General features: G+C 39.7%; 1 protein-coding gene across 9 annotated transcripts in view; it reads right to left on the reverse strand.

Moving 5' to 3' along the window:
* The window catches only part of SNX31 (sorting nexin 31), an 81,747-nt gene that overhangs the window by 5,131 nt on the left and 50,060 nt on the right, over nucleotides 1-26,556 (reverse strand). For 8 of the 9 annotated variants that reach the window (XM_086336161.1, XM_086336160.1, XM_086336158.1 and 5 more), the window contains 4 exons: nucleotides 20,595-20,687; nucleotides 16,557-16,760; nucleotides 8,517-8,630; nucleotides 4,657-4,734 (listed from right to left, as the gene is read on the reverse strand). In XM_086336161.1, the coding sequence (XP_086192287.1) occupies nucleotides 4,657-4,734; nucleotides 8,517-8,630; nucleotides 16,557-16,760; nucleotides 20,595-20,687 (489 nt within the window). The remainder of the gene's footprint in view (nucleotides 1-4,656; nucleotides 4,735-8,516; nucleotides 8,631-16,556; nucleotides 16,761-20,594; nucleotides 20,688-26,556) is intronic. The other variant, XM_086336162.1, reaches the window with a different exon arrangement.

Consider the following 26,556-nt stretch of genomic DNA (forward strand, 5'->3'; position numbering starts at 1 on the left):
CCTGAAAGAATTTTCTAGCCAGCCCAACAGAAAAAGAAAAGAACTACTATTAAAGAACTATGCTTTCGGTGTGTATCTCAGCTTATCACTCTCTCATCCTAAATGTCTCTTTACTCATTGCTTTTTTTTTCCAACAAATAAACTCCTTGACTCTGGATTCTCAGTTTCTAGCCACTATATATGGTAAATATAGACATCGGTAAATGATAGAATGAGGGGGTGAATTAACTAAGTTGCTTGTTATTCATGAGATCATGTCCCCTATATAAAGCAGGACATTACAAAATAAGTGGGATAAATAACACGGTACTGCACAAGAGGATTAATTTTTAACTATGATTAACTTAATTTTTCTGTAAAATATATCGCTTTGAAGGATAAATAGGACTTCCTTTGGGTTAGTATTCTCAGTAGAGATGTCCATATATTTGCAGCCTATCTCGATAGTTTTAAAAAATCATTATTAGGTCTTGATAAATGAGAAAGTAATGTTCTGAGGCCTTGTGTTTTGTTATTTTATCATTTTACAGCATTACATGATAGTCTGTAAGTAGTCTTGTGCAGTGAAATACAGAAGCTGGGGGAAACTTCTTAGAATTTTTCTCTCTCCTAGTCTCCTTCCCCTCCTTCTCCCTATGTAAAAATAAAACACATTAGAATTGTTCAGCAATTTCTGATATAGTTTGGTTCCTTGACTTATTTCAGTAGGCTTTTTATATTTTATATATCAGGGTGATAAAGTTGGGGGGGAGTTAATCCTTTTTTCATAATGCAGGATTCCTGCACTCTCTCTCTCAACAGAGAGTTTCTGTTGATAGCATAATCCTTCATTCCTTCCCCTCTGGCTCTCTGAAACTGTCCTCCTGCTATGCTCGGACCATTCTTGTGATGGCTGTAATGTCAGTACCTTTTCTGTTTTCTGAACTGGACAAGCTATGCAGAGGCTGCCGATCCTGGGACATCAGATAGCACTGGCCTTGGTGTTTCCCCTTCTCATCACATAACAGGAACACACTTCAAAGCACCCAATGGCCTTTTACACTGTCTGATCTCGCCCCAAATGAAAGAGAAGTGGAGAGAGAAATATATATGGTTATGGTAACTGGGGAGGGGAGGGGAGGTATGAGGCAAGCTGGAGTCAGAAGGCCACCTTGTTCTTCACCATTTTTCAGAAGACCAGTTTAGAGATTCAGACCCACTGTTAAGCAAACCTAAGGAAAAGTTATATAAACTAATAAAAACAAACTAGGTATAGACTATTTTTAAAAATAGTTTTTCAATTCAGAAAATATTTACTAGCATATTTCTGATAACTCATGTTTTCAGATTATGGTTCAATATATAAATAATGATAATTATAATGATCATAATACACTTTCAGAAGCTCCTTAGGAATGAAAGTGAAAGTCACTCAGTCCTGTCCGACTCTTTGCAACCCCATGGACTATACAGTCCATAGAATTCTCCAGGCTAGAATACTGGAGTGGGTAGTCTTTCCCTTCTCCATGGGATCTTCCCAATCCAGGAATCGAACCAGGGTCTCCTGCATTGCAGGCAATTCTTTACCAACTGAGCTATCAGAGAAGCCCTTATATCCTGTATGCAGGGAATACACGTACTACATAAAATCCACCTGCTTTCTTTCCTTGGTGTCTTTTAGATTTCTTTACATAGCAGAGATTGCTGTTAGCCTATTTCATTATTCATTCTGTTGTTTCTTAGTAGTAACACCCACATTTATTTGGAAAGACAACATGCTCTGCAAAAAGACTACATTTACCAGACTTCCTTACAGCTGTGTGGGGGCCTGCGATATGACTAACTCTTGGACAATGAGCTATAAGTAGAAATTCTATGTGAGACTTCTGAGACTCCTCATTAAAGAAAAAGGGTGAGTGCTTCTGCATACTTTCCTTACACTTGTTATCTGGAATGTGCATGTAATGGCTGGATCTCCAGCAGTCATCCTGGGCATGAGGTAAAAGCCACACACTGAAGTTGGCAGAGCAGAAAGATCTCTGGTGACACCGTGAACTCACTATCACAGCCCCATTCTGCCTACTTCTGGGCTTTTAGATGAGATAGAAACAGACTTTTATCTTGTCCAAAACACTTATTTTGTCTTGTTTTGTTTTTTGTCATTGGCAGTCAAAACTACTCCTAACTAATATAGTTTATTTTCAAATAAAATAATCCTTTAATTTTGTTCTAGTTAAAAGTAGCAAATATTTTTTAAAAAAATCAATTTAGGTTTTTGTATAAGAGCACAGCTCTAAGAATAATGTTACACATTTTTCTCCTTTCTGGTTTTTCAATTAATACTGTCTTAAGAATTTAACACTTTTTTGGCTGCATGTTTACATTTTTCTTTAGTGCATTCATTTGACTTCAAATCTTAATCATCTCTTCGTAAGTGGTTCAAGTCTTAACCTTTGAAACCATTGCCTAAAGCTAACTAAGCTAATTAACTCTAAGTTAGCACTAAATTTCTTCTTTCAATTCTTCCTTCTTACCAGGATAAAACAGTACTATTTAATCTCTCAAGGGACCATCTGCTTTATTTATGGGGTTCAGTTGGTTACAGTTTTCTCAGTTTTTCTCTCCCTCCCCAGATTTTTCACAATTATAAAATTTTAGAATTTATTCTGCCTTGTAAATTTTTGGTCTATGAGACTTCTATAAGTGATAGGTGTCAATTCAGGCTTTATATGTTTTGCCTAGAAAATGAGTAAATGTCACAGTCTGACATTTATATGGTTACTTTAAGCTCCATAAAATGACTTGGTCTTATCAACTGTACTTTGCGAGGAGATCCAAAGTTCAAAGAGATGATCTGTCTTTTCTATCTCCTTTCCAGGGTCCCGTTCTACCCAAGGGTTTGTATTAATAGATGAAATTCCAGACTAAAATGTGGACTATTCCTACAACATTCTCTTGAAATGTGAACTATTCCAACACCATCCAATTTTCAGAGGAAAAATCTTAACTTCTTTCTAAGAACCAACATAAGGAAAGAAATAAAGAGTTTGTGAAAATAAAACTTGATGAGTATTTGGATAAGGCAATACAAGTTTTATTGACTACCATGATGATTTTGCTATCAGTCACCAGGATAAATTATAGATTTTAATTTGCATGCAAATCTATGGAATATGATGGTGTGGTTGTTTTTCTTGAAAACTTTAAATAGATTACTACCTCCTCCTACTATAGAGAAAACTCTTTTAGATATTCATTGTACAAGTATTTCCTGCATCAAGTAGCTTACACTTTATCAAACCACATTTGAGAGCACTTCTCCCTTTTAATGGGGCTACATTAATTGCTTTTCTCTGTATATACACATACATATATAAAATGATATATGATATATTTATGTTTATACATATTTATCATATACATATATTTAAATTGAGGCCTAAATGGGTCCATCCTTCTTAGGAGGTTAGATTTTATTATGCTTTAAAAAAAAAGCATTCTTGATTGTTTTATTGGTGTGATTTGCTATTCTCTAGTACATTTTGAAGTGTTCAAACACCAAGGGGCAGTGATTTTTATCTTCCCTGGGAAAATATTTTGAGTTCTAGAAGAAAGAAAAGTAAATATAAAATGTAACATTTTTCTGAGGAAAAAAGCTGCAAAGTCAAGTAAAGATAAGTGTTAAACTAAAGGTATAATCCGCCCTCTTATAATACACTAAAACCTTAGGAAAAGTTTTCAAATATTTTCTGTTGTATTTTTAAAGCCCAGTGTGTTATCCTACAAGAGAATTATGTTTATAAATGTCATTCTAAAAAATCAAAGTGTACTGTCTTACTTGGGACAAGCTTGTATCCTGATGGGGACAAGCTTGTATCCTGATGGTGACAAGGCAAGTAGAAAGTTTAGAATCTCAGGGACTCTTTACAGCCCCAGCACCAACACTTACAGTGAGCAACTAGGCCTTTATTGAAGATGGAGACAAGAAAAATAAATTTTACACTGAGAAAAAAGTATAGCCTTGAGAGCTTTTTTTACTTGATGGCTTCTCCCAACTGCTAAAGGCATTTTAATTTGGTACAGTGGAGGTATCAAGAGACTGTGAGTTCTATCTAGAGACAAAACTTCAGAGCTTATTTAAGCTCTTACCTGCTGTGCTGATTCTGTCCATGTTGTTGCTTTTATGATAAATCTGAAATCTTCCATTTGGGAGAAGGCAGAAATACAAGGATACAGAGTTGAGGTTTAGCAAGTTCTTAGCAACCCAAGGACAACTGACTTCTCCCTGGGAAATTGGCTTGAATTCTGAAGATTGAGCTCCCAGGGAGCTGAGAAGCTCACTTCTGGGCAGTTGGGTTCATCCCTGGATTTGAAAGACCCTGATGCTGGGAAAGATTGAAGGTGGGAGGAGAAGGGGACGACAGAGGATGAGATGGTTGGCTGGCATCACTGATTTGATGGACATGAGATTGAGCAAGCTCTGGGAGTTGGTGATGGACAGGGAAGCCTGGTGTGCTGCAGCCCATGGGGTCACAAAGAGTCAGACATGAGTGAGCGACTGAACTGAGCTGAACTGGAAGACCAGACTCACTGTGTCCGGGGAAATTCATGAGTGTAGTTTAGTGCCAGCTGATGGTGGAAACAAACTGAAACACAGACACAGACAAGAGCACTTACCATTTCTGGATTCTCTGCAGCTTGCTTTACCATCTTTTCTGAGATCATCTTTTTCAAGCAGCTACTCAGCAAAAAAGCCTAAGAAACCCAGAAATAAAGAACTCTCTCAGTTAAAGACTTCATTCTCTTCCTTCCCTCTTCATACTGAGAAGCAGGTTTTGTGCCCTGTCTTCCAAAAGTATGCTTTTAAGAATTTAGAGTTCTTTGACTTTCATTAATTTCATAAGATGTAACCAGCAAGTAACCATAAAGTTTCTCAATTACAGGGATATACTTGCAGTAAATTTTTTTAAAGATAGATTAAAAATGACCAGGATCTCATTACTAATCTTTCTCAAAACTGTCCCCTTACATCCCATTTTTTTCCATTACTTTGTAAACAGCTCATGTTTTATGAGCAACAAATAATAAAAATCACTTCTACTCACAATCAAATCAAATGTTGATGGTCAATCTTCTATTTAACTGTATATATAATGATTGAGAGACCTATAAGTAGGCATACATATTAACCTGTTTGAAAGGCTATATTAGCACCTTATGGCTCTTGCTGAACTGAAGATAAAATTAGTCATTTTTCTTCCTTTTTTAATTTCCCTGGTATTTTTAGTTATTCACTGTCAAGACTGACCACTGCCCCTAACACCACCTGTGGCTTATCGACGGCTCATCACTGCTAGTGGCAAGACACATGTCATACACATCTTGCTGCACAAAAGCTGGGGCTTTCCTTTCTCTAGGGTACCCCATGTGCCAAACTTAAGGTTCCCTTGTGATTTTCCCTTTTGCTCCTTTCCTACAGATTCTTTTATTCCCCCCCTTTTTTCTGCTCTCAACTCTTGGACTGTTCATTTCTCATTCAGCCCCACTGAGGTTTCAGACAACAGAAGCTCAAAGCTTGAGGCTAGAGAACTTTAGTATAAATTGTGCTCGAGGATGGTCCCTGAACTTGGGGGTGAGGGGATGACAGAGAGGAGGAGAGGGAAGGGAGGGAAAGCTCGGGTTATGGCAGCCAATGCAGAGAGCTTTTGGAGGACAGGACATAGAAAGTGGAACTAGAGGGCGAAGGGGCTACATAGAGAGGGCGTTTCAAAGTTTTACAGAGATGGGTTGCATTTTATTTAAGTGGAGAGAAAAGAGGGGAAAGAAAGGGCTGCCACCGATAAGGAAAAGAGTCACGGATGTGGGGTTTATACACAGACACAAAGCTTGCCTTCCTGCTTTAGCTAAGAATGAACCCTGTTTATCTGTGCATATATGTTACCCATGAAACATCAGGGTACGAAACAGGTAAATGACAGCAAACCCTGAGCCGATGCAGCTAGGAGGGGTGTTTAATAGTGTCCCACAAGGTGTAGACCGATTCCATACGCCTATACAATGTACTGAAGCCCAGGTGCCTAGAGTCTGTGCTCAGCAACAAGAGAAGCTGCCACAGTGAGAAGCCAGAGCACCGCAATGAAGAGCAGCCCCTGCTTCCTGCAACAAGAGAAAGCCCAAGGGCAGCAACAGAGACTCACCACCGCCAAAAAATAAAATACAAGTAAATCAATAAATCTTACTATTATATATGAAGACCATTCTGAAGGAGATCAGCCCTGGGATTTCTTTGGAAGGAATGATGCTACAGCTGAAACTCCAGTACTTTGGCCACCTCATGCGAAGAGTTGACTCATTGGAAAAGACTCTGATGCTGGGAGGGATTGGGGGCAGGAGGGAAGGGGACGACAGAGGATGAGATGGCTGGATGGCATCACTGACTCGATGGACGTGAGTCTGGGTGAACTCCCGGAGTTGGTGATGGACAGGGAGGCCTGGCGTGCTGTGATTCATGGGGTTGCAAAGAGTCAGACACGACTGAGCGACTGAACTGAACTGAACTGAAGCTTCCATTTAAAGGGCCCAGGAAAGAGTCGGGCCAAGCCCTCTTTCCATATTTGCGAGGCACACAAACCTCATTTCTGCCTTTTGCAGAAGTAGCCCTTGGGTGCACATCAATAAATCCATACTTCAAAGGAAATAAGACCTTACTAGGACTCTTTTCAAAGGATGTTTATTGCACCTCTCCTTAGTGGCTTAAACTCATTCATACAGACTAGATTAAAAGACCATAATAAAATTTAACTACCGCACTTAGCATTCGGAGGGAAGGGGGTGGTGTTGCTGCCAAAATCTCTCTGTATGTTTCCACGTGACTGCAGATTTTGCCTCAGCAAACCATCCTACCACTTCCCTAAGGATGTTTTATATTTAAAGTGAACCTGGGGGGCCATTTCTTTAACCTGGGATTTTGATTTAGTACTTTGTTTTTCGGAGGACATGGATATCTATTATCTCTTGATCAGAACTGTACTAGTGGAGAGTTAAAACTGAGCTTCGGTTGCCTAAAACTGGAATGCTGCATGGAACACAGAACTGACTGTGATCACCAGGCCAGTGGTAAAGAATTCACCTGCCATTGCAGGAGACGTGGGTTCAATCCCTGGGTCAGGAAGATCCCCTGGAGGAGGGCATGGCAACCTGCTCCAGTATTTTTACCTGGAAAATCCCATGGACAGAGGAGTCTGAGCAAGTGAGCCTGAGCACGCACATCAAGTACTCAAGTTGACTATAATGTTGATGCAAAGATTACTTTGCTATTTTGGTTTTGTTTTAGGACACTTGCAGTTTTGACTCCAAATTGAAATAGTTTAAGTTAGCTAAGTAAAAAGAATTTCCAACTGGATTTGGCATATTGAAAATTAGATTTTTAATGGGTTTTTTATTTAAAGTAGTTCACATTTACTTCAGATTTAACTATTGCTACCCAAAAGCCAGTGTCCCTCCTTCCCTAGTAACAGAACCCTGATTTGGGAATGACAAAGTACCCAGCTCTAGGCAATGACTCATGCTTATCCTAAGTTGATTATGAATCCTATTCCTCTATGATAAATGCTTGATTCCCAGATTCCCTTGAAGCCAGACTCCCTTGAAGCTAGGAGTGCTCGTGTGACCCAGTTCTGGCCAGTAAGACAAAATGGAAAGTCTACTTGGGTGTGTGTGGGGGGGTGATTCTGGGGTATGACTTTTGCTTTTATCTACTTGAAAAAGGCCAAAAGAATTATAGGGATGCCAACATCTCCCTCTAGTATTCTTACTAAGTGAGATGATAAAAAATTTGTATTGTATAAGCCAGGGGTTGGCAAACAAATCTTGCCCCATCCACTTGTGTTTATAAATAAAGTTTTATTGGAACACAGCTATACCCATTTGTTTATATATTGTCTGTGGCTTCTTTTGCGCTACAGAAATAGAGTTAAGTAGTTGCAACAGAGACCATATGAGCCTAAAAACCTAAAATGTTTACCACCGTTGATTCCTTGAGAAGTTAACTAATCCATGGTCTAAGTCACTGATAGTTGAGTCTTCTGATACTTGGTAAATAAATTTGTTTCTAATTTATATGAAAGCTTTGGTGACGAGTAAAACAAAACAAGTCTGAGAGCTGGCTCACTGGAAAATACCCCGATGCTGGGAAAGACTGAAGGCAAAAGGAGAAGAGGGCAGTAGAGGATGAGTTGGTTAGATAGCATCACCAACTCAATGGACACAAGTTTGAGCAAACTCTGGGAGATAGTGAAGTACAGGGAAGACTGGCGTGCTGCAGTCTATGGGGCCACAAAGAGTAGGACCTGACTTAGCCACTGAACAACCATAAAATAAAACCAAAACAAATAAATGGTATTACAGGCCTAAAAGTGCATGTGCGGCATACTCTAATACTCTGCTCCACTCGGGTTAGGGCAAGGTGCTTTGTCCACCCCAGCATGCAAGAGAGCATTTAGCACTGAAGGTTTTCCTGCTCTGCCCTGAGAACTTACCTGTTTGGTGTAAATAACAAACCACCGCCAGTGACTGTCCTCGCAATACTGAAATCTGAGCTCTAAGTTCTGGTTGAGAGTTTGCTGTGGCCCATCCGTATCCAGCAGAGTCCCCTACAAAGGAAAAGATATTACTTGACATTCAGCAGGAATTTAAATGGCTATTATGTGCTGCACAAAATATCAAAACAAGTGAGAATATCCCTATTCCCAAGATGCTATCAGTCTTTTGGGGAGCCATGAATGTACAATAAATCATCATAGTTTGATATAAGTATTATAAGGGAAGCAAACACAGGTTATGGAAGTGAACAGGATGGACATCTAATCCAGACTAGGAGGTAAAGGAAGTTCTGGTGGGGTGGGAGTGGAGGGAGAGTGTTATCTGAGCAGCAGGAAAAATTATCCAAGTTTGTTGTGTGTTTTTTGAGGGGTGGGTGTGGTGATAACAAGTGTTTCCCAGTAGAAGACAAAATAAGCACAGATGCACTGAGGCACGGGGGAGCTGGGCACTCTGGAGTGTGGCTGAATCATTTGCCGTGACGGACGGGGCGCTGAGAGAGGAAGGGCAGGGCCAGAGCCTGGAAGCCTGGTAGGAAGCACCTGTGATTTTTGCTTTACAGCATCGATCACTTTTTCTTCTAGTACTAGAGTTTCAAATTCCCTTGGGAAAAACTTTTCACTGTGGCTCTCAAGCTAGGACAGTCAGGAAATGCTGCTCTCTTGGAGGGTGGCACGTGACCCAAGCTCAAGCCAACTGGATAAATACTCTGGATCTCTCATTTGATTCCAGGGCAGAGGATCCAAAGAGCAGGTCCTGATAAAGAATCCCTGTTTTCTAGAAATCTTGAGGTCCTCTGGTTCCTGGTTATCCTGAACCTCTATTTCAGTCTTTTTTTTTTTTTTTTCCCACCCTTTTCTTTAAATCAGTGCATTATCTCACACCCCTCTAATAAATCCTCCCCACCCCCCACCAGGCTAGAGCCAGAAGTGTTGGTTTCTACTATTTGCTACCAAAAGATCCCTGGCTGTTACAGGTTTTACAAGCTAAGTGAAGGAGTCTGAACTTCATCTTAAGGGCAACAGGCCATTTTGTTAAAAGATTTTAAAAGCTGAATAATAACACAAATTTGTATTTTAGATCTATGGGTCTGGCAGCATCAATGTAAAAAACTGAACTGAGAAACAGCTGTTTTCAGACATAGAACAGCAGAAAATGCAGAACTGTCAACGCTGAGAAGCAGAAAACAATAAGGTGAGCCCTGTGGTTACCCAGTTTACTGCCTGGAGGAGTTTCCAAGATTCAGTACACGGAGGGAAACCCAGAGTCCAGAGGTCTTGTTAAGTTGGTAAGAAAGAGACAAAAATCTGTGAAGTCATGGTTAGAATTTATGGGATAGAAGACTAAAGACAAAGTTTCAAATCTCTTGGCTAAATAATGATTTGTGCATGCGTGGGAGATGCACAAATTTGCATCTGGGAAGTCTGGGGAAAGAACCACTGAAAAGCAGCAGGTTGAACAATTCCAAAAGCTCTTAAACCAGCCTGGAAATAGTTTCTATCAACCTGAGTACAGATAGCATAATAAACAAGACATGGAGAGTTCTAAGAACGGCAGCTATTAAGTAAAGTACTAAATTAGTCCTCCAGACTTCTCTTGATCTGCCTTAAGAAAGCTTAAAAGCAAGTCTTAAAAAAATAAAACTAATTCCAAGTAATTTAATTGTGTGACAGAACAAAATTCAATCTTCTTTAAAGGAATACAGTAAAATCCAACATTCAACAACGTGAAATTCACAGTGTTTGGCATACCACAATAAATTACCTGGTGTGCAAAGTATGAGATAAGCGTACTCTGCAAATAGGAGAAAAATCAATCAATAGAAATGTCAGAGCTGATGGAATTAGTAGACCATAATATAAAAACAGTTATTTTAAATATGCTCCACACACCAAAAATTTAGAAAAAATAGCATGATAAGGAGAGAAATGGAAGATACAGAAGAGACCTTAATGGCCTTCTAGAGATGAAAAATAAAGTATAATAGTAGAAATAAAATTATAACAAATGGGAAAGACACACATTATATGCTACAGAAGATTGATGACCTTGAAATCATGACAACAGAAACCACCCAAAATTAAGTACAGAGAGAAAAAAAGACTGAAATAAAACCACAATGAGATACTACTTTACATCCATTAGAATGGCCATATTTTTTAAAAAAATTAGATAATAAGTATAGGCAAGGATATGGGGAAGTTGGAATCCTCTTATGCTGCTGGTGGGGATATAAAATGGAGAAGACACTGTAAATGACAGTCTGGAATTTCCTCAAAAAGTTAACCATAAAAGTTAACCACTATGGTAGAATTACCAGCAATTCCACTCCTCAGTATATAACCAAGAGAAACGAAAACCTATGTCCACATAAAAAAACGTATGCACAAATGTTCATAGTAGCATAATTCAAAACAGTCAAAAGGTAGAAACAACCATCAATGTACAAGTGGATATATCTGTACAATGGAATATTATTTAACCATAAAAAGGAATAAATACAGATATATGCTACAACAAGAATGAACCCTGGAAACATTAAGTAAAAACACCAGTATGGTTTTTTTTGAATTGTTCAACCTGCTGCTTTTCAGTGGTTCTTTCCCCAGACTTCCCAGATGTAGATTTGTCCATTGCCCACACACGCACAAATCATTATTTAGCCAAAAGATTTGAAAGATGCTCTCTGGAGCTCTTGCTCTATGTAAAACCCTTGTCTTTAGTCTTTTATCCCATAAATTCTAACCACCACTTCACAGATTTTTCTCTCTTTCTCCTCAACTTAGCAAGACCTCTGGTCTCTGTTTGGGTTTCCCTCTCAAAAAAAAAAAAAAAAAAAAATTCACAAGCACCATGTATGATTCCATTAATATGCTAAGTTCAGAACAGGCAAATCTATAGAGGCAGAAGGTAAAGTAGTGGCTTCCTGGGCCTGGTGACAAGGAAGTAACAAATGAAGGGTCTGGAGCTTCTTTTTGAGGTATTCTAAAATTGACTGTGGTGATGGTTACACAAGTCGGAATATACTGAATGCTACTGAGTTGTACACTTTATATTGTGTGGAATGTGAATAATATCTTGATAAAGCTGTTGCAGAAGAAGGGAATGATGATGTGGTATTGGTAGAGGGATCTATGCCTCCCTCTGTGTGTCTACACAAAGATCGATGGAACAGAACTAGACCCACACAAATGTGCCCAACTGATTTTTTACAAAGGTATGACAGCAATTCAACTGAAGAAAGATAGTCTTTGCAATAAATGGTCCTGGAGCAATTGTACTTCCATAAGCAAAAAAGGGAACTTTGGCAAAGAATTTAGACTTGACACCAAAAACACAATAAAGAAAAACAACTTCATCACAATTAAAGTCTTTTGCTCTGCAAAAGACCCTGTGAAGAGAACGAAAAACTACAAAGTGAGAGAAAATACTAGCAAGCCACATATCCAAAAAAGGACTAATATCTAGAATGTAAGTGCTCTCAAAACTCAATAGTAAACAAAAAATCCAATTGGAAAATGGAAGAAATTATGAAGACATATCACCTAAGAAGATACCCAGATGGTAAATAAGCACATGAAAAGATGTTCAACATCGTTAGCCATGAGGGAAAGGCAAATTAAAATCATAATTGAATACCAATACACACTTGTCAGGATGACTAAATAAAAAATAATGACAATACCAAATGCTGATGAGAAAGTGGAGAGACTGGCTTGCTCATCCATCGCTGGTGGGAATGTATAATAAATTGGCTCAGCTCCCTTGAAAACAATTTGGCAGTTTCTTAAAAAATTAAACACGCAACTTCCAGCAACTACAGTCCTAGGCATTTATCCCAGAGAAATGAAAACTTGTGCTCAGACAAAAATCTATGAATCAATATTTATAGAAGCTTTATTCATAATAGCTAATAACTGGAAACAACCAGATACCTTTCTTTGGGTGAGTGTTTTAAAAAATTGTGGCTGTTCTATACCATGGAACATTGCTCAGCTGCCAAAAGACACAAACTACTGAAATATACACACCAAGCTGAATGAATTTCCAAAGAATTATGCTGAGTAAAAAAAATTCCCAAAGACTACATACTGTGTGGAGATCCAACCAGTCCATTCTGAAGGAGATCAGCCCTGGGATTTCTTTGGTAGGAATTATGCTAAAGCTGAAACTCCAGTACTTTGGCCACCTCATGCGAAGAGTTGACTCACTGGAAAAGACTCTGATGCTGGGAGGGATTGGGGGCAGGAGGAGAAGGGGACGACAGAGGATGAGATGGCTGGATGGCATCACTGACTCGATGGACGTGAGTTTGAGTGAACTCCGGGAGTTGGTGATGGACAGGGAGGCCTGGTGTGCTGCGATTCATGGGGTCACAAAGAGTCGGACACGACTGAACGACTGACCTGAACTGAACATTCTTTTATTTTTTAAGGTAACAAATTCCTTGCTTTTATTTTATGTTTACCTCCTAAACACAGTCAATTCTTGTTGTTCTATAGTTCTATAGCTATGTTCTATAGTTACCATAAACACTGCATTAGTGAGTTCTGATACACAGTCCAAGGGGAAATATAGGTTTAGGTCACAATATCTTCATCAACTGACTGGTGCATAACCTTGTTTTGTGTGTGTGAGTGTTTGTTTTTTCTAACTGAGGTTATAATTGACGTGCAAAAAAACTGCACATATTTAATGTACACAATTTGAAGAGTTTGGACATATGCATGTCTCCACGAAATGATCACCACAATCAAGTCATAAATAATCCATTACTTCCAAAAGCTTTATAAAATATTCTTGAAATGACACAATATGAAAATGGCAAACAGGTTAGAGTTGCCAGGGGTTCAAGAGGGATGAGAGTGGGAGTAAGTGGGTGCAGCTATAAAAAGCTAACATGAAGCATCCTTGTGATGATGGAAACGTCTCAACTTTTCGTTGTATCAACGTCAGCAGCATGGGTGGTGATACTGTACTCTAGTTTCGAAAGATGTAATAATTGAAGAAAAGTGGGTAAAGTGTATGCAAAATCTCTGGACCATTTCTTTCGACTACATATGAATCTATAACTATATCAAAATTAAAAGTTGACCTTTTAATGAAAAAGTCATTAACTGTTGAAAGCAGAAATAATTATAACACAGCATGAGGTTTATAATATATGTAGGAATAATGCATGGCGACAAATAGCACAAAGGACGGACGGGGCAAACCGAGGCACGACTGTTGCGAGGGTTTAACCTTCTTGTGAAATGATGTAATGCTCAAAAGTAGACTGTGATAAGTTAAAAAGATGTATATTAAAGACTCAAGTAACCATAAATTTAAAAGGTGTGGCTAAAAAAACAATGGAACAAATGAATGTCTAAATAATAAAATAATCTGTAGAAGACATGAAGGAAAAAACTAACAAAATTTAAAGAAATGGACAAATCTACAATTATATTTGAAGATTTTAACACTCCTCACAATAGCTGATAGAACAAGTAGAGAGAAGTGTGTAAGGATAGAGGAGACTTGAACGTCATTAACCACTTGACGAATTGATATTTATAGGGTTAGAGTTAGGGCAACATACGCATTGTCAACAGTGGCAGCGTATACATTCTTCTTGAGTGCACACCGAACATTTCAAGATATACCAAACGTTGGCCACAAAACAACTTCCCAGAGTTTAAAGGGACTGAAATCATATGATGTGTTTTATTCTTCTGACCCCAAGAGGGTAAGAGTGAGGCAGTGAGAAGGGTTAGGAGGCTGTGGGATTTCATCCAGGCAGCAAATGTTGAGATCAAGACATGAGGGCAGAGAGAAAAGGAGAATCTGGAAGGACAGCAGTGCCATAGGATGATGCGAAGAGCTGACTCACTGGAGAAGACCCTGATTCTGGGAAAGATTGAAGGCAAAAGGAGAAGGGGCCGGCAGAGGATGAGATGGTTGGATAGCATCATCGACTCAGTGGACATGAATGTGAGCAAACTCCAGGAGACGGTGAAGGACAGGGAAGCCTGGTGTGCTGCAGTCCATGGGGTTGCAAAGAGTCGGACACGACTGAGCAACTGAACACCATCACCACCACCAGTGTCGTAGAACAGATAGGTCTGTCTGCATCAGCAGTTAAAAATGTAAGATAAGAGAAAAGTTAGGGGTAATTTCAAAATTGCTGATTTGGCAACTAGGGGTGGTGGTGGAAATCCTATTTACCAAGATAAGGAACACAGGAGGAAGAACCCTAGGTTGGGCATATGGGAAAGGATGAGTCCGGTTTGGGGAAAGGATGACCTTGAGGTGTCTGAATCACTTGGCGAAGATGTCAAGAATGCAGTAGGAAATACTGGACCTGTTGACAGTCATCTGGGAAAATGACTTCAGGAGATAAGTAGAGGAGAGATTCTAGAAATGGAACCCCAGGAAACACCAGCATTTCAGGAGTGGTCAGAGGGAAGGCAGCCCACAAAATTAGAGGAGGAAGCAGGGGGAGTTGTGAAAAGGAAGACGTGATTGACGTATCAAATGCTGCAGACAGGCCTGTCTCTCTACCTTCACAATACTGAGCCAGCTAAAAAATCCCCATGGGTTTCATGGATTTAGTAGCTGGGTGTCATGGTTGCTTTAGTAGGGTTTGTTCTCTACTAGTTAATCTCCATTTCCTGTGTAAATGGGATAATGCCTCTTAGCTCACTGGGTTATATTTAAGAACTTAAGTAAGAAATGCTACTTTTTATAAATATTGACCTTTGTTTTCCTCTTAATGAAAAAAAAAAAAGAATTAAATAGCGTACGTGTCATTGCCTAGCATAGCTGGTACAAAGTAAGCACTCAGTAAGTCTGGTCAGAAAGCTCTCTCTTGGAAGGACATGGCAATGCAGGTGTGATGCCAGAGATCCTTACGAATAGCTCTGCTGGACTATTTACAATAGCTAGGACATGGAAGCAACCTAGATGTCCATTGGCAGATGAATGGATAAGAAAGTTGTGTTACATATACACAATGAAATATTACTCAGCTATAAAAAAAAAGAACACATTTGAGTCAGTTCTAATGATGAAACCAGAGCTTATTATACACAGTGAAGTAAGTCAGAAAGAGAAAGACAAATACTGTATATTAATGCATATATGTGGAATTTAGAAAGACGGTAATGACGATCCTACAGGCAGGGGAGCAAAAGAGACACATGTGTAAAGAACAGAATTTTGGACTCTGTGGGAGAAGGCGAGGGTGGGATGATCTGAAAGAGTAGCATTGAAACATGTATATCACCATATGTAAAATACGTGACCAGTGCAAGCTTGATGCATGAAGCCGGGCACCCAAAGCTAGTGCTCTGGGACAACCTAGAGGGATAGGGTGGGGAGGGAGGCGGGAGCGGGGTTCAGGATGCGGGGACACATGTATATCCGTGGCTGATTAGTGTTGATCTATGGCAAAAACCATCACAATATTGTAGAGTATCCCCAATTAAAATAAATAAATTAATTTTTTTATTAAAAAAAAAAAAAGAACAGCTCTGCTGGCAGCATCCAGTTTCCAAGCATAGAGATCTTGTTGGTACTGAGCACGTATTAAGTGTTCAGTAAATGGTAGCTGTTATTTCTACATGTTGTTACTACTTTAGATACCCTTCGAGCAGTAGAGAAGTCTGCTGTTGGAAGGTGAGAAGAGGAGTGTCTCTACAGCAAGAGTGAGGCACTTGTCCCAGATAACAGGTAGGTTTTACCACTAGGTGATGCTTTGTGCGTGCTCAGTGGTGTCTGACTCTTTGCAACGCCATGGACTGTAGCCCACCAGGCTTCTCTGTCCATGGGATTTTATGATGCTTACTGTGGCTTAGATGCCAGTCCACTCAAGGTACTGATTCAAATGGCAAACCTGTCTCCCTGATACCAACACTGTCATCCAAAAACACTAGGATTTTTAAAATCGTGGATGAAGGCTTTAAATGATGGGAAAGGCAAGGTGCCAAGATACTCACAAGGAAAGTGACCTGCCAGCACTTCACTCTGTCCATCTGGAAAATGACGTCCTGGGTCTGGTTATCAGGCAGGGTTATGCAGCAGCTGATCTCATTATTGCCGACGGAAAGAAGGGCCTGGCAGCCGGGCTCTGGGTGGTCACAGGTGCAGGGTTCCAGCCGCATGTACCCATAATGCTGGACCTCCCGGGCGAGCTCCAAAAACTGCTCCAAAGCGGGGTGGGGACGGAGAAAGCAAAAGACTGCTTGAAGCGGATGAAAAATCTCATGTCAGAAGCTACTGCCATTCTAACACAACACCCGGAATGGAGTCACAGTGAAAGCACCTTCTTCTTTCAGGTGACGCAGATGAAGACCACGCCCCATGTGCTGACAGGGCTGCCCAAGTTCCTGGGCGTGTGCCTCCTCGTTGACCATCATGTCCCTGCTCTTTTTACAGGGTTCAGACATAGTGGAAATAAAATATTCAGTGTGTGAACGATGAAGGAAGAAAAGAGTAGGATGTCATCGAATGAGTAGTTATGATTCTATCTCAGTAGATTAGAGCAGCAGAATAAACAAAAAGTGAATGTTTAAGATGCTGTGTTTAAAAAGAAAAACAACTAAGCTGAGATCAAATTTTTACAGGCTGCTTTATATGCTGGTGGTATTCACTGTCAGAGACAGAGGTGTTGGAAATGGCAATGAAGTGAGGCCAAGAGTGAGTCTGCTAAGTCGAGTTTCACGGCCCCAAAGTGCCAATGGAATGTTGGTGATGTTTAAGGTTTAGCTTTTCCCTCTGCTTTTATTGTTACTTAAAAACAGAGAACAGCTGCAGGTCACACCTGTGGTCCTGGCATCCTGTCCTGCTAATGTCTATTGAGGACCTTTCGACAAAGTGATCATTGGCGACTGCCTTCAAGTAACCTGCTATCAGTTCAGTGACCTCCACTTTGTTCTTCCAGCCTACGCCATGGTCCTATCTGACGGGGTGGAAGATGTGTGTTCAGAGAAGGTAGTTGACACCTCACCACATGGTTAAATCAGAAAGTAGGCCACTCAGCGACAACCTGACTCTTTCCCAATCCTTTCCTGAAGCAAGGTAACTTACATCTCCCTTTTGAGGGCTACATGAGCGCTCTCTGATAAAGAGAAACGCCGTGAGGGATGGGCGACTCTTGGTACCAGGTGGCGGAAGGATTCCAGGCTCCTGTCCCTCCCGGCCACGTGTCGGATCAGCTCATTGCACTGAGGCCCATGCATTCAACTTAGGAGGTGCGTTCAGCTGCTGGACCTCCCTTTGGGTCAGTGGGAGACATCAGAAATGACAGGTGGTGGGTAGATGTTACCTGTGTGATGGGGACAGGGGCTGAGTAATCCTGCCACTGAGCATTCAGAGTAGTTTCATGGCTCTTGCTACAAAACTTCTTTTGTATTATATGGTATAAATTCTTAATTGTTTATTTTACTCTTTGGTAACACAAAAAATTTGTAATAAACTGTAATACACTCTTGGCTGCAGTGCTCTATAAGAGGTGAAAGTGTTTTTCATTGAAAGTTAACCTCCATTTCTCTAAGAAGTTGGTGATCAATAAGTAACTTGCTCAAAATGCTAGCTGGCACCTGCCATTCAAAATGAGGTGGGCGGGGAGTACTGATATTACTGCCTGTGTGAAAAGTAGAGGACAGAAATCTAAAAGGATTATCTACTTGAAAATAAGTTTTGTTTTCTTATTGGACACATCACACAGCTTGCAGGATCTAAGTTCCCCAACCAGGGGTTGAACCCAGGCCATGGCAGTGAAAGTGCCAAGTCCTAACCATGGAACCACCATGGAATTTCTGAAATTTGTTCTCTTAAGAAGTACCTGAAAAAGATAATTTAACACGTAGAACTGCAGAAGGTATATGAGCTTTTGGCAAACTTACCTGCAGACCCGTGTAGTAAACATCTTCAATTCTGTGGGCATATGAGCACTGTTGCCAGTACCCACCTCTACTGCTCTAGCACAAAATCACCACTTGACAATACACACGAGTGAGTGTGGCTATGTGCCAATAAAGCTTTATTTACACAAACAGTGGCCCAGGGACCAAAGTTCAGTCTCTCTCTGATTTAGATCAAATGACTGCTCCTTTAAGTTAATTTCACTCATTTTCAATTCCAAGTTTTCTTGTACATGTACACAAAGTAAAGCAAAAGTTGTTAATGTGTTGACTCCATTAGCAGGAGAACTTTTACAAACACTTAAATAACATTGGTTTTAATAACAGTATGCTTAGATGCTTCAAGAGAAAAATCATTTGTTAAGTTGAATAATGGTTCAGTTTTTTTCAAGTGAAAAAAAAAAAAAAAAAAACACCTCAGCCATACCCTGTCCTGAAGCAGTACACGTGAGTCTGACAAATAAGACATATTTTAACAAAATAAATGGCCTCTCCTTCATTGTGTTATCTTTTTTATTCTTTATATTTAGCCAACTACTAAAGCACTGACTTCAAACAAAATGCAAAGAAAATTTAGAGGACTAAATTCATGCACTCAAAGTGAGAGTTTTTAAAGATCACTATTAAAATAGTATGGTAAAATGATGTAAAACATTCAACCATAGAAAATAAACTTTGTTCTATGGCAAAAACACAAATTTTGTTAGAGCATAGCAGCATAGTTAAAAACAACGTTCTTACTAAACTAAGAAGTTTATAGGTCAGAAATGTCCTTAGAATTGGTAACTGTGTCCAAAGCAATAGCAACATGATATTCATCAAAATAAAAGCTGTAAGTATAAAAATTTGCAAACATTCAGAGAAATTGAACTCCAAAATTTCTGAGACAAAGCTGTAATGGAATACCAATGGGAAAGTGGGAAAGTGTTAGACGTTCAGTCATGTCAGACTCTTTGCCACCCTATGGACTGTAGCCCTCCAGGCTCCTCTGTCCATGGGAATCTCCAGGCAAGAATACTGGGATGGGTTTCCATTCCTTTCTTGAGGGGATCTTCCCAACCTAGGGAAGATTCTTTACCATCTGAGCCACCTGGGAAGATTTCTCAGTATGCTGCTGCTGCTGCTGCTAAGTTGCTTCAGTCGTGTCCGACTCTGTGTGACCCCATAGACGGCAGCCCACCAGGCTCCTCTGTCCCTGAGATTCTCCAGGCAAGAATACTGGAGTGGGTTGCCATTTCCTTCTCCAAATTCTCAGTATACCAAGGGGGAAAATACTAAATCATGACAGTATATGCTTTTTCCCTTTTTTTTTTTTGCAACTCATCAATAAAATTCTAAAAATATGGTGACTTTGAAGGATGGCTTTCTCTATCAACCTAAGTATAAATGAGTTACCTAAATTTTATTTGCATTTTCTTCAAAATCAGTGCTTTGGTGAGGAGCATTGGTAAAATATAAAGGTTTTTTAAAAAAAGATAATACAATGAAGCAAAGACCATTTCTTCTGTTAAAATATAACTTTTCAGACTCATATACTTCTTGGGGGTATGTCCGTTGGTACTGTACCGTCTTTATGGAAGTTTTAAAAACGAACATTTAGAAATAATGTGAAGAATAATAGAACATGGATTCAAGACAGACAATGTTGGCTGCTGTGTTCAGGGACCTTCAGCCAGGAACCATACCAGGTGTTGGGAACACAGAGTATGTATTATATAAATTAGATGGACTCAGTCCTGGGCTTCGTGGTGCTCGCTGCCACAGTGATTTATAGAAGCAAATCCTGGAAACAATCTGACTTCCAATAATAGGAAATTGGTTAGCTAAATGATAACATAATCATAAAATGGAATACTCTGCATCATTAAAAATAATGCTGAGGGTCTATATTAATTAACTTGGCAAAGGATGCACACTATATTGTATTTTTTAGAATCTTTAAACAATAAGACTTTATTAATTTTATAATAAGAAAAATCAATGAAGGTATTCTCATTTTTAAGCCCCATTTTTAGTGCTTGATGGGTTTATAAATTACAGAAACAGCTGAATTCCAATATGTTTCTCTAACTCCCTTCCAAGAGATTTCTCTTGGTGCAATATTTCATTCACCTTTGTTTGGTTGTCTTCTTTCTGGAGAGCCTCTAATTTCTGCCTCTGCACCTCTGTGGGTTTGGCCCATTCTTTTTCAATGTCCTGTATTGCCTTAAAACAATATAAGTTGTAAAATTAGCAAACTTAACAGAAATGAATTAACCTAACAAAAATATACTCGTGTATGAAACCCAAGTGGGCATATATAAGGATTTAGCAGGTTATAAAGGTTACATTTAAAATTAATTGGGTGTGGGTACAATGGTTTGTGTACAACTGGTAGCACTTGGAAAAGAAAAGAAAATTTTCTCTTTCCCCACACCACCCAATCAAATAAACACAGATAGGTTAAAGATTTGAATGTAAAAACCATAAAAGAACCAGAAGAAAGTAAAAGTGAGTATTTTTATCTGATCAATAAGAAATACCTTTCTAAGCTACAAAGACAAATAACATACAAGTGAATATATAATTACATAAAAATAATAAGCCTCCAAGAATAAAACTAAGAAGAAAATGGCAAACCAAGGCAAAACTGCATCATATGTGGCAAAGAGTTAATCTTATTTACATAAAGCAATAGTAAAAATATAAATACCTCTAATAGGAAAATGAAGAAATGCTATATATCAGCAATTAATAAAAAGGAATTCCAAATGACAAATACAGATTGAACCTCACTGGTAATCAAAGAATCTGTTTGCCTCTCAACTTGGTGAAGATCCATCAGTTCAGTTCAAGTCGCTCAGTCGTGTCCTACTCTTTGTGACCCCATGGACTGCAGCTCGCCAGACTTCCCTGTCCATCACCAACTCCCGGAGCTTACCCAAACTCATGTCCATTGAATTGGTGATACCATCCAACCATCTCATCCTCTGTCGGCCCCTTCTCCTCCCACCTTCAATCTTTCCCAGCATCAGGGTCTTTTCCAGTGAGTCAGTTCTTCGCATCAGGTGGCCAAAGTATTGGAGTTTCAGCTTCAGCATCAGTCCTTCCAATGAATATTAAGGACTGATTTCCTTTAGGATGGACTGGTTGGATCTCCTTGCAGTCCAAGGGACTCTCAAGAGTCTTCTCCAACAACACAGTTCAAAAGCATCAATTCTTCGGCACTCAATTTTCTTTATAGTCCAACTCTCACATTCATACATGACTACTGGAAAGACCATACCTTTGACTAGATGGGCCTCTGTGGGCAAAGTAATGTCTCTGCTTTTGAATATGCTATCTAGGTTGGTCACAACTTTTCTTCCAAGGAGTAAGTGTCTTCTAATTTCATGACTGCAATTACCATCTGCAGTGATTTTGGAGCCCAAGAAAATAAAGTCTCTCACTGTTTCCATTGTTTCCCCATCTATTTGCCATGAAGTGATGCGACCAGATGCCATGATCTTAGTTTTCTGAATGCTGAGTTTTAAGCCAACTTTTTCACTCTCCTCTTTCACTTTCATCAAGAAGCTCTTTAGTTCTTCTTCACCTTCTGCCATAAGGGTGGTGTCATCTGCATATCTGAGGTTATTGATATTTCTCCTGGCAATCTTGATTCCAGCATGTGCTTCATCCAGTCTAGAGTTTCTCATGATGTACTCTTCAAATAAGTTGAATAAACAGGGTGACAGTATACAGCCTTGACATACTCCTTTTCCTATTTGGAACCAGTCTGTTGTTCCATGTCTAGTTCTAACTGTTGCTTCTTGACCTGCATACAGCTTTCTCAGGAGGCAGGTCAGGAGGTCTGGTATTCCCATCTCTTTAAGAGTTTTCCACAGTTTGTTGTGATCCACACAGTCAAAGGCTTTGGCATAGTCAATAAAGCAGAAGTAGATGTTTTTCTGGAACTCTCTTGCTTTTTCTATGATCCAGCGAATGTTGGAAATTTGATATCTGGTTCCTCTGCCTTTTCTAAAACCAGCTTGAACATCTGGAAGTTCATGGTTTACGTACTGTTGATGCCTGGCTTGGAGAATTTTGAGCATTACTTTGGTAGCATGTGAGATGAGTGCAATTATGCAATAATTAGAGCATTCTTTGGCTCAAAGAATGGTGTGATCAGATAACCACGACGGTGTGATCTCTCACCTAGAACCAGACATCCTGGAATGTGGAGTCAAGTGGGTCTTAGGAAGCATCACTACGAACGAAGCTAATGGAGGTGACGGAATTCCAGTTGATTTATTTCAAATCCTAAAAGATGACGCTGTGAAAGTGCTGCACTCAATATACCAGCAAATTTGGAAAACCCAGCAATGGCCACAGGACTGGAAAATGTCAATTTTCATTCCAATCCCCAAAGAAAGGCAATGCCAAAGAATGGCAATGTGAAGACAAATATATATATAATATTCAGAGTTGGCAAGGGGTTGAAGAAATAGGAAGCTCATATAGATCTGACACAATTTAACCTGGTACAACTTTATGGAGATAGTTTGGTATTTAAATCTAAAACCATCTACAGGAATGATAAACACAGATTAAGAAAAATGTATTAATAAGGCTATTACTCAGATCAGATCAGATCAGATCAGTCACTCAGTCGTGTCCGACTCTTTGCGACCCCATGAATCGCAGCACGCCAGGCCTCCCTGTCCATCACCAACTCCTGGACTTCATTTAGGCTATTACTACTATCACTTTTAATATTGAAAATTTTTCAACTATAAATTGTGGCAAACATATGTATAATGCTTACTGTGTGTCAGGCAATGTTCTAATTGCTCTAAAACAAAAATCAACCCCAGCCCCTCCCGTCTCTGGTAGCTACTACTTTGTTCTCAGTATCTACTTGTTTGCTTCTGTTTGGTTTGGTTTGTTCATTAATTTTATTATACTATTTATTTATTATTTAATTTATATTTTGATCAAATCATACAGCATTTGTCTTTCTCCATCTAACTTATTTTAGCAAAATACCCTCAAGGTCCATCAGTGTTATCACAAATGGCACAATTTCATCTTTTTCCTGGCTGAGTAGTATTCCACCCAAGGAATGCTTGAAGCCACCAGTAGATGAAAGAGACAAGGAACAGAAACTCCCCTAGCACCTTCAGAAGGAACATGGCCCTGCCAATACCTTGATTTCAGACTTCTGACCTATGGAACTGTGAGAAAATAAATTTTTATTATTTTAGAGCTCCTCCCCTATAAAGAAAAAGGTCAATCCTCACAGCACCTTATGAAGTAGGTACTATTAATAAATGCCCCAGCATAGGTGATAGAGTTTAGGTACAATCAAATAATAGGTTATGCTACTATTTAAAATTATATAAAATATTTAACAACATGGGAAAAGTCTACGAGGCATTGGTACATGAAAACATGTCAAGTTACAAAATAAGGGCATAGTAATCAGGTCCTGATTTTTATAAAACAAAAAAAATAAATATAAACCAAGCCCCAAAGACCTTGTATGTACACTTAGCAGTCAAGAAAAATGGATGTGTACATGAGTGAAATGAATTAATAGTATACGAAGTAAAAACACTGAAAAAGTTAAGAGTTGATATGTATGGTTGATATAAGATTTGGGATGATGTTTACTTTTGTTTTTGAGTCCTTCCGTATCTGCACATTTTTATAAAATGAAAACAAATGTTATAACTGAAAAACAATGAGAAGTGAATACACTATTAGGCCCTGTTGGCTGGGCTTTGAGCAACTGCCACCAGCAAATGTTCTCAAACTCTGACTCTCTGACGGGCTGCTCAGTCCGCTGTCCTAATCTGCACTGCAGGTTCAAGCCGAACAACACTGGTCTCGATGCCAGAACTCACTGAAGACAGACGCCCCCTGGATTTCCTGAAGCCCTCGGCAGCTTTTCCTGTGCTCTTCCCCTCTTCTCCTGGCACGCAGCCTTCCCTTCCCCTTTATCCTTCCTGGCCCCAGGACAGGCTCTGAGATCAGCTTTCCATCTCATCAGCTGCATACACTTAGCCCGAGTGTGTGCTGTGCTAAGTCACTTAAGTCATGTCCAACTCTTTGCGACCCTGTGGTCTGTAGCCTTCCAGTCTCCTCTGTCCATGGGCTAATCCAGGCAAGAATACTGGAGTGGGTTACCATGCCCTCCTCCAGGGGATCTTCCCGAGCCAGGGATCAAATCTACATCTCTTATGTCTCCTGCATTGGCAGGTGGGTTCTTTATCACTAGCTGAGATCATGCTTTATCTAACGGAGTTTTCCACTGGCCCTCAAACTGTTAACCCTTCTAGAGAAGAACCAGAGTCCTTTACCAAAGTGTATCTTGTGCAACGTCTTACATACAGCAAACTCACAAACAATTCTTTGCTATCAGGTACTTTATACCTTAGTATATGATAGTCTGAATATAGCATGAATATACTGAATATAGTATATGAATATAATATAGTATATGATAGTATATACCTTAGTCTGAATGTAAGTCTATATGTTATGACCCTCATATCACTGAGGGACAGGGTATGCCTTAGCTCCAAGAGGAGAAATAAAAGTGGAATACATTTTGATATTACTATTGAAGTTGGGGAAAAAGAGATGGATTTAAAGAGGAGAAGAAAAATAACTACTATTTGTTGAGACCTTTTAAAGATAAGTTTTCTCATTGACTTTTTCCAAATGGTTCTGTGGGTTAGGAACATTTACCCCCATTTTAGAGATGAGTAAAATCAAGATCCAGAGATGTTATAACTTTCAAGAAAATCCAGTAAGTAAGCGGCAACGGTTGGATTAAAACTCGGGTCAGACTACTCTACCAAGCCCTCCTCCTATTGCCCGAGACACTGAATTTTGACCACATAGGCAGCTACACACCGCAAGACTTTCTCCTTATTGTCAACTGTTCTCAAAACTGAACGTAGACACCATACCTAAGCTAAGAATAGAATTAGCATGGGTGTGAAGAAAGGAACACCTTTTCTTTCCTGAACTCACTTGATCTTAGAGCCCTGTAAGGACTGTTAGAACCTGGCAATGATGTCAGAGAGAAACCTGACTAAATATACAAGGTAAACAGCATTCGTGGTGGTAAGTAGGTAAGTACTAACTAAAGATACATCATTCATCATTAGAGGACCTGGGACTCTCAAATGTAGAGCTTTAAATATCCGACAGGAGAGGTAAGATAAATGTTTTTGTTTTACTACCCTTGAAAACCTTTGACCCTGATTATGATTTCACAAGTCATCACTCAAATATATTATATACAGTGCCTCACTCCAGACAGTGAGAGAGTCAAGTTTAGATAAATGCCTCTACTCAGTTATATGGTTCCCCAAAGACTGGCTGACGGAGACTCATGTGGAACCTAATTTTTAAAATTGTGTGAAATCACATAAGTCACGGTTTTCATGAGCTTCAATCACACACACTCTAGTGCTCTCTGCAGAGTCTACAGCAGTGAGACATGGAGAGCGCGTGCCTTTTCAAACAAGGCAGCAGCCACTTGGCTCCAGGTGGCTGAGGCAGAACAGACCGAGGCTAAGGAGCACTTTGGGTCATGGGGGTATTAGGAGGGTAGTGGGCAGCCCACATTCCCCTCACCACACCACACGCCCTGATGCAGGGCTTGACCTGCCTAGCGGAAGGGGCACCTTTTTCTAATTTGCACAAATTGTAACCAGGCCAGTGGTGGCCCAGCTGAAATGTAGGCCCAGACTGGACAGAGCCTTCGGTATTTTTTTAGAAAATCCAGAAACTTCTATTTTTATAGGCAATCTTCCACTTTGTTTGTGGTTTAGTTGCTAAGTTGTATCTGACTCTTGAGACCCCAAGGACTGTAGCCTGCCAGGCTCCTCTGTCCATGGGATTCTCCAGGCAAGAATACTGGAGTGAGTTGCCATTTTCTTCTCCAGGGGATCTTCCTGACCCAGGAATTGAACCCAGGTCTCCTGCATTACAGGCAGATTCTTTACCAACTGAGCTACGAGGGAAGCCCCCACTTTGTTTAATGTTTTGAAAAGAAGGAAGTAAACACCTTGTGGGAATCCACTTAGCTCCTGGGACATCG

This window comes from Bos grunniens, chromosome 14, assembly GCF_055505025.1.
Source record: "Bos grunniens cultivar Pamir isolate PY7600 chromosome 14, Bosgru_T2T1.0, whole genome shotgun sequence".
Taxonomy (NCBI): Eukaryota; Metazoa; Chordata; class Mammalia; order Artiodactyla; family Bovidae; genus Bos; species Bos grunniens.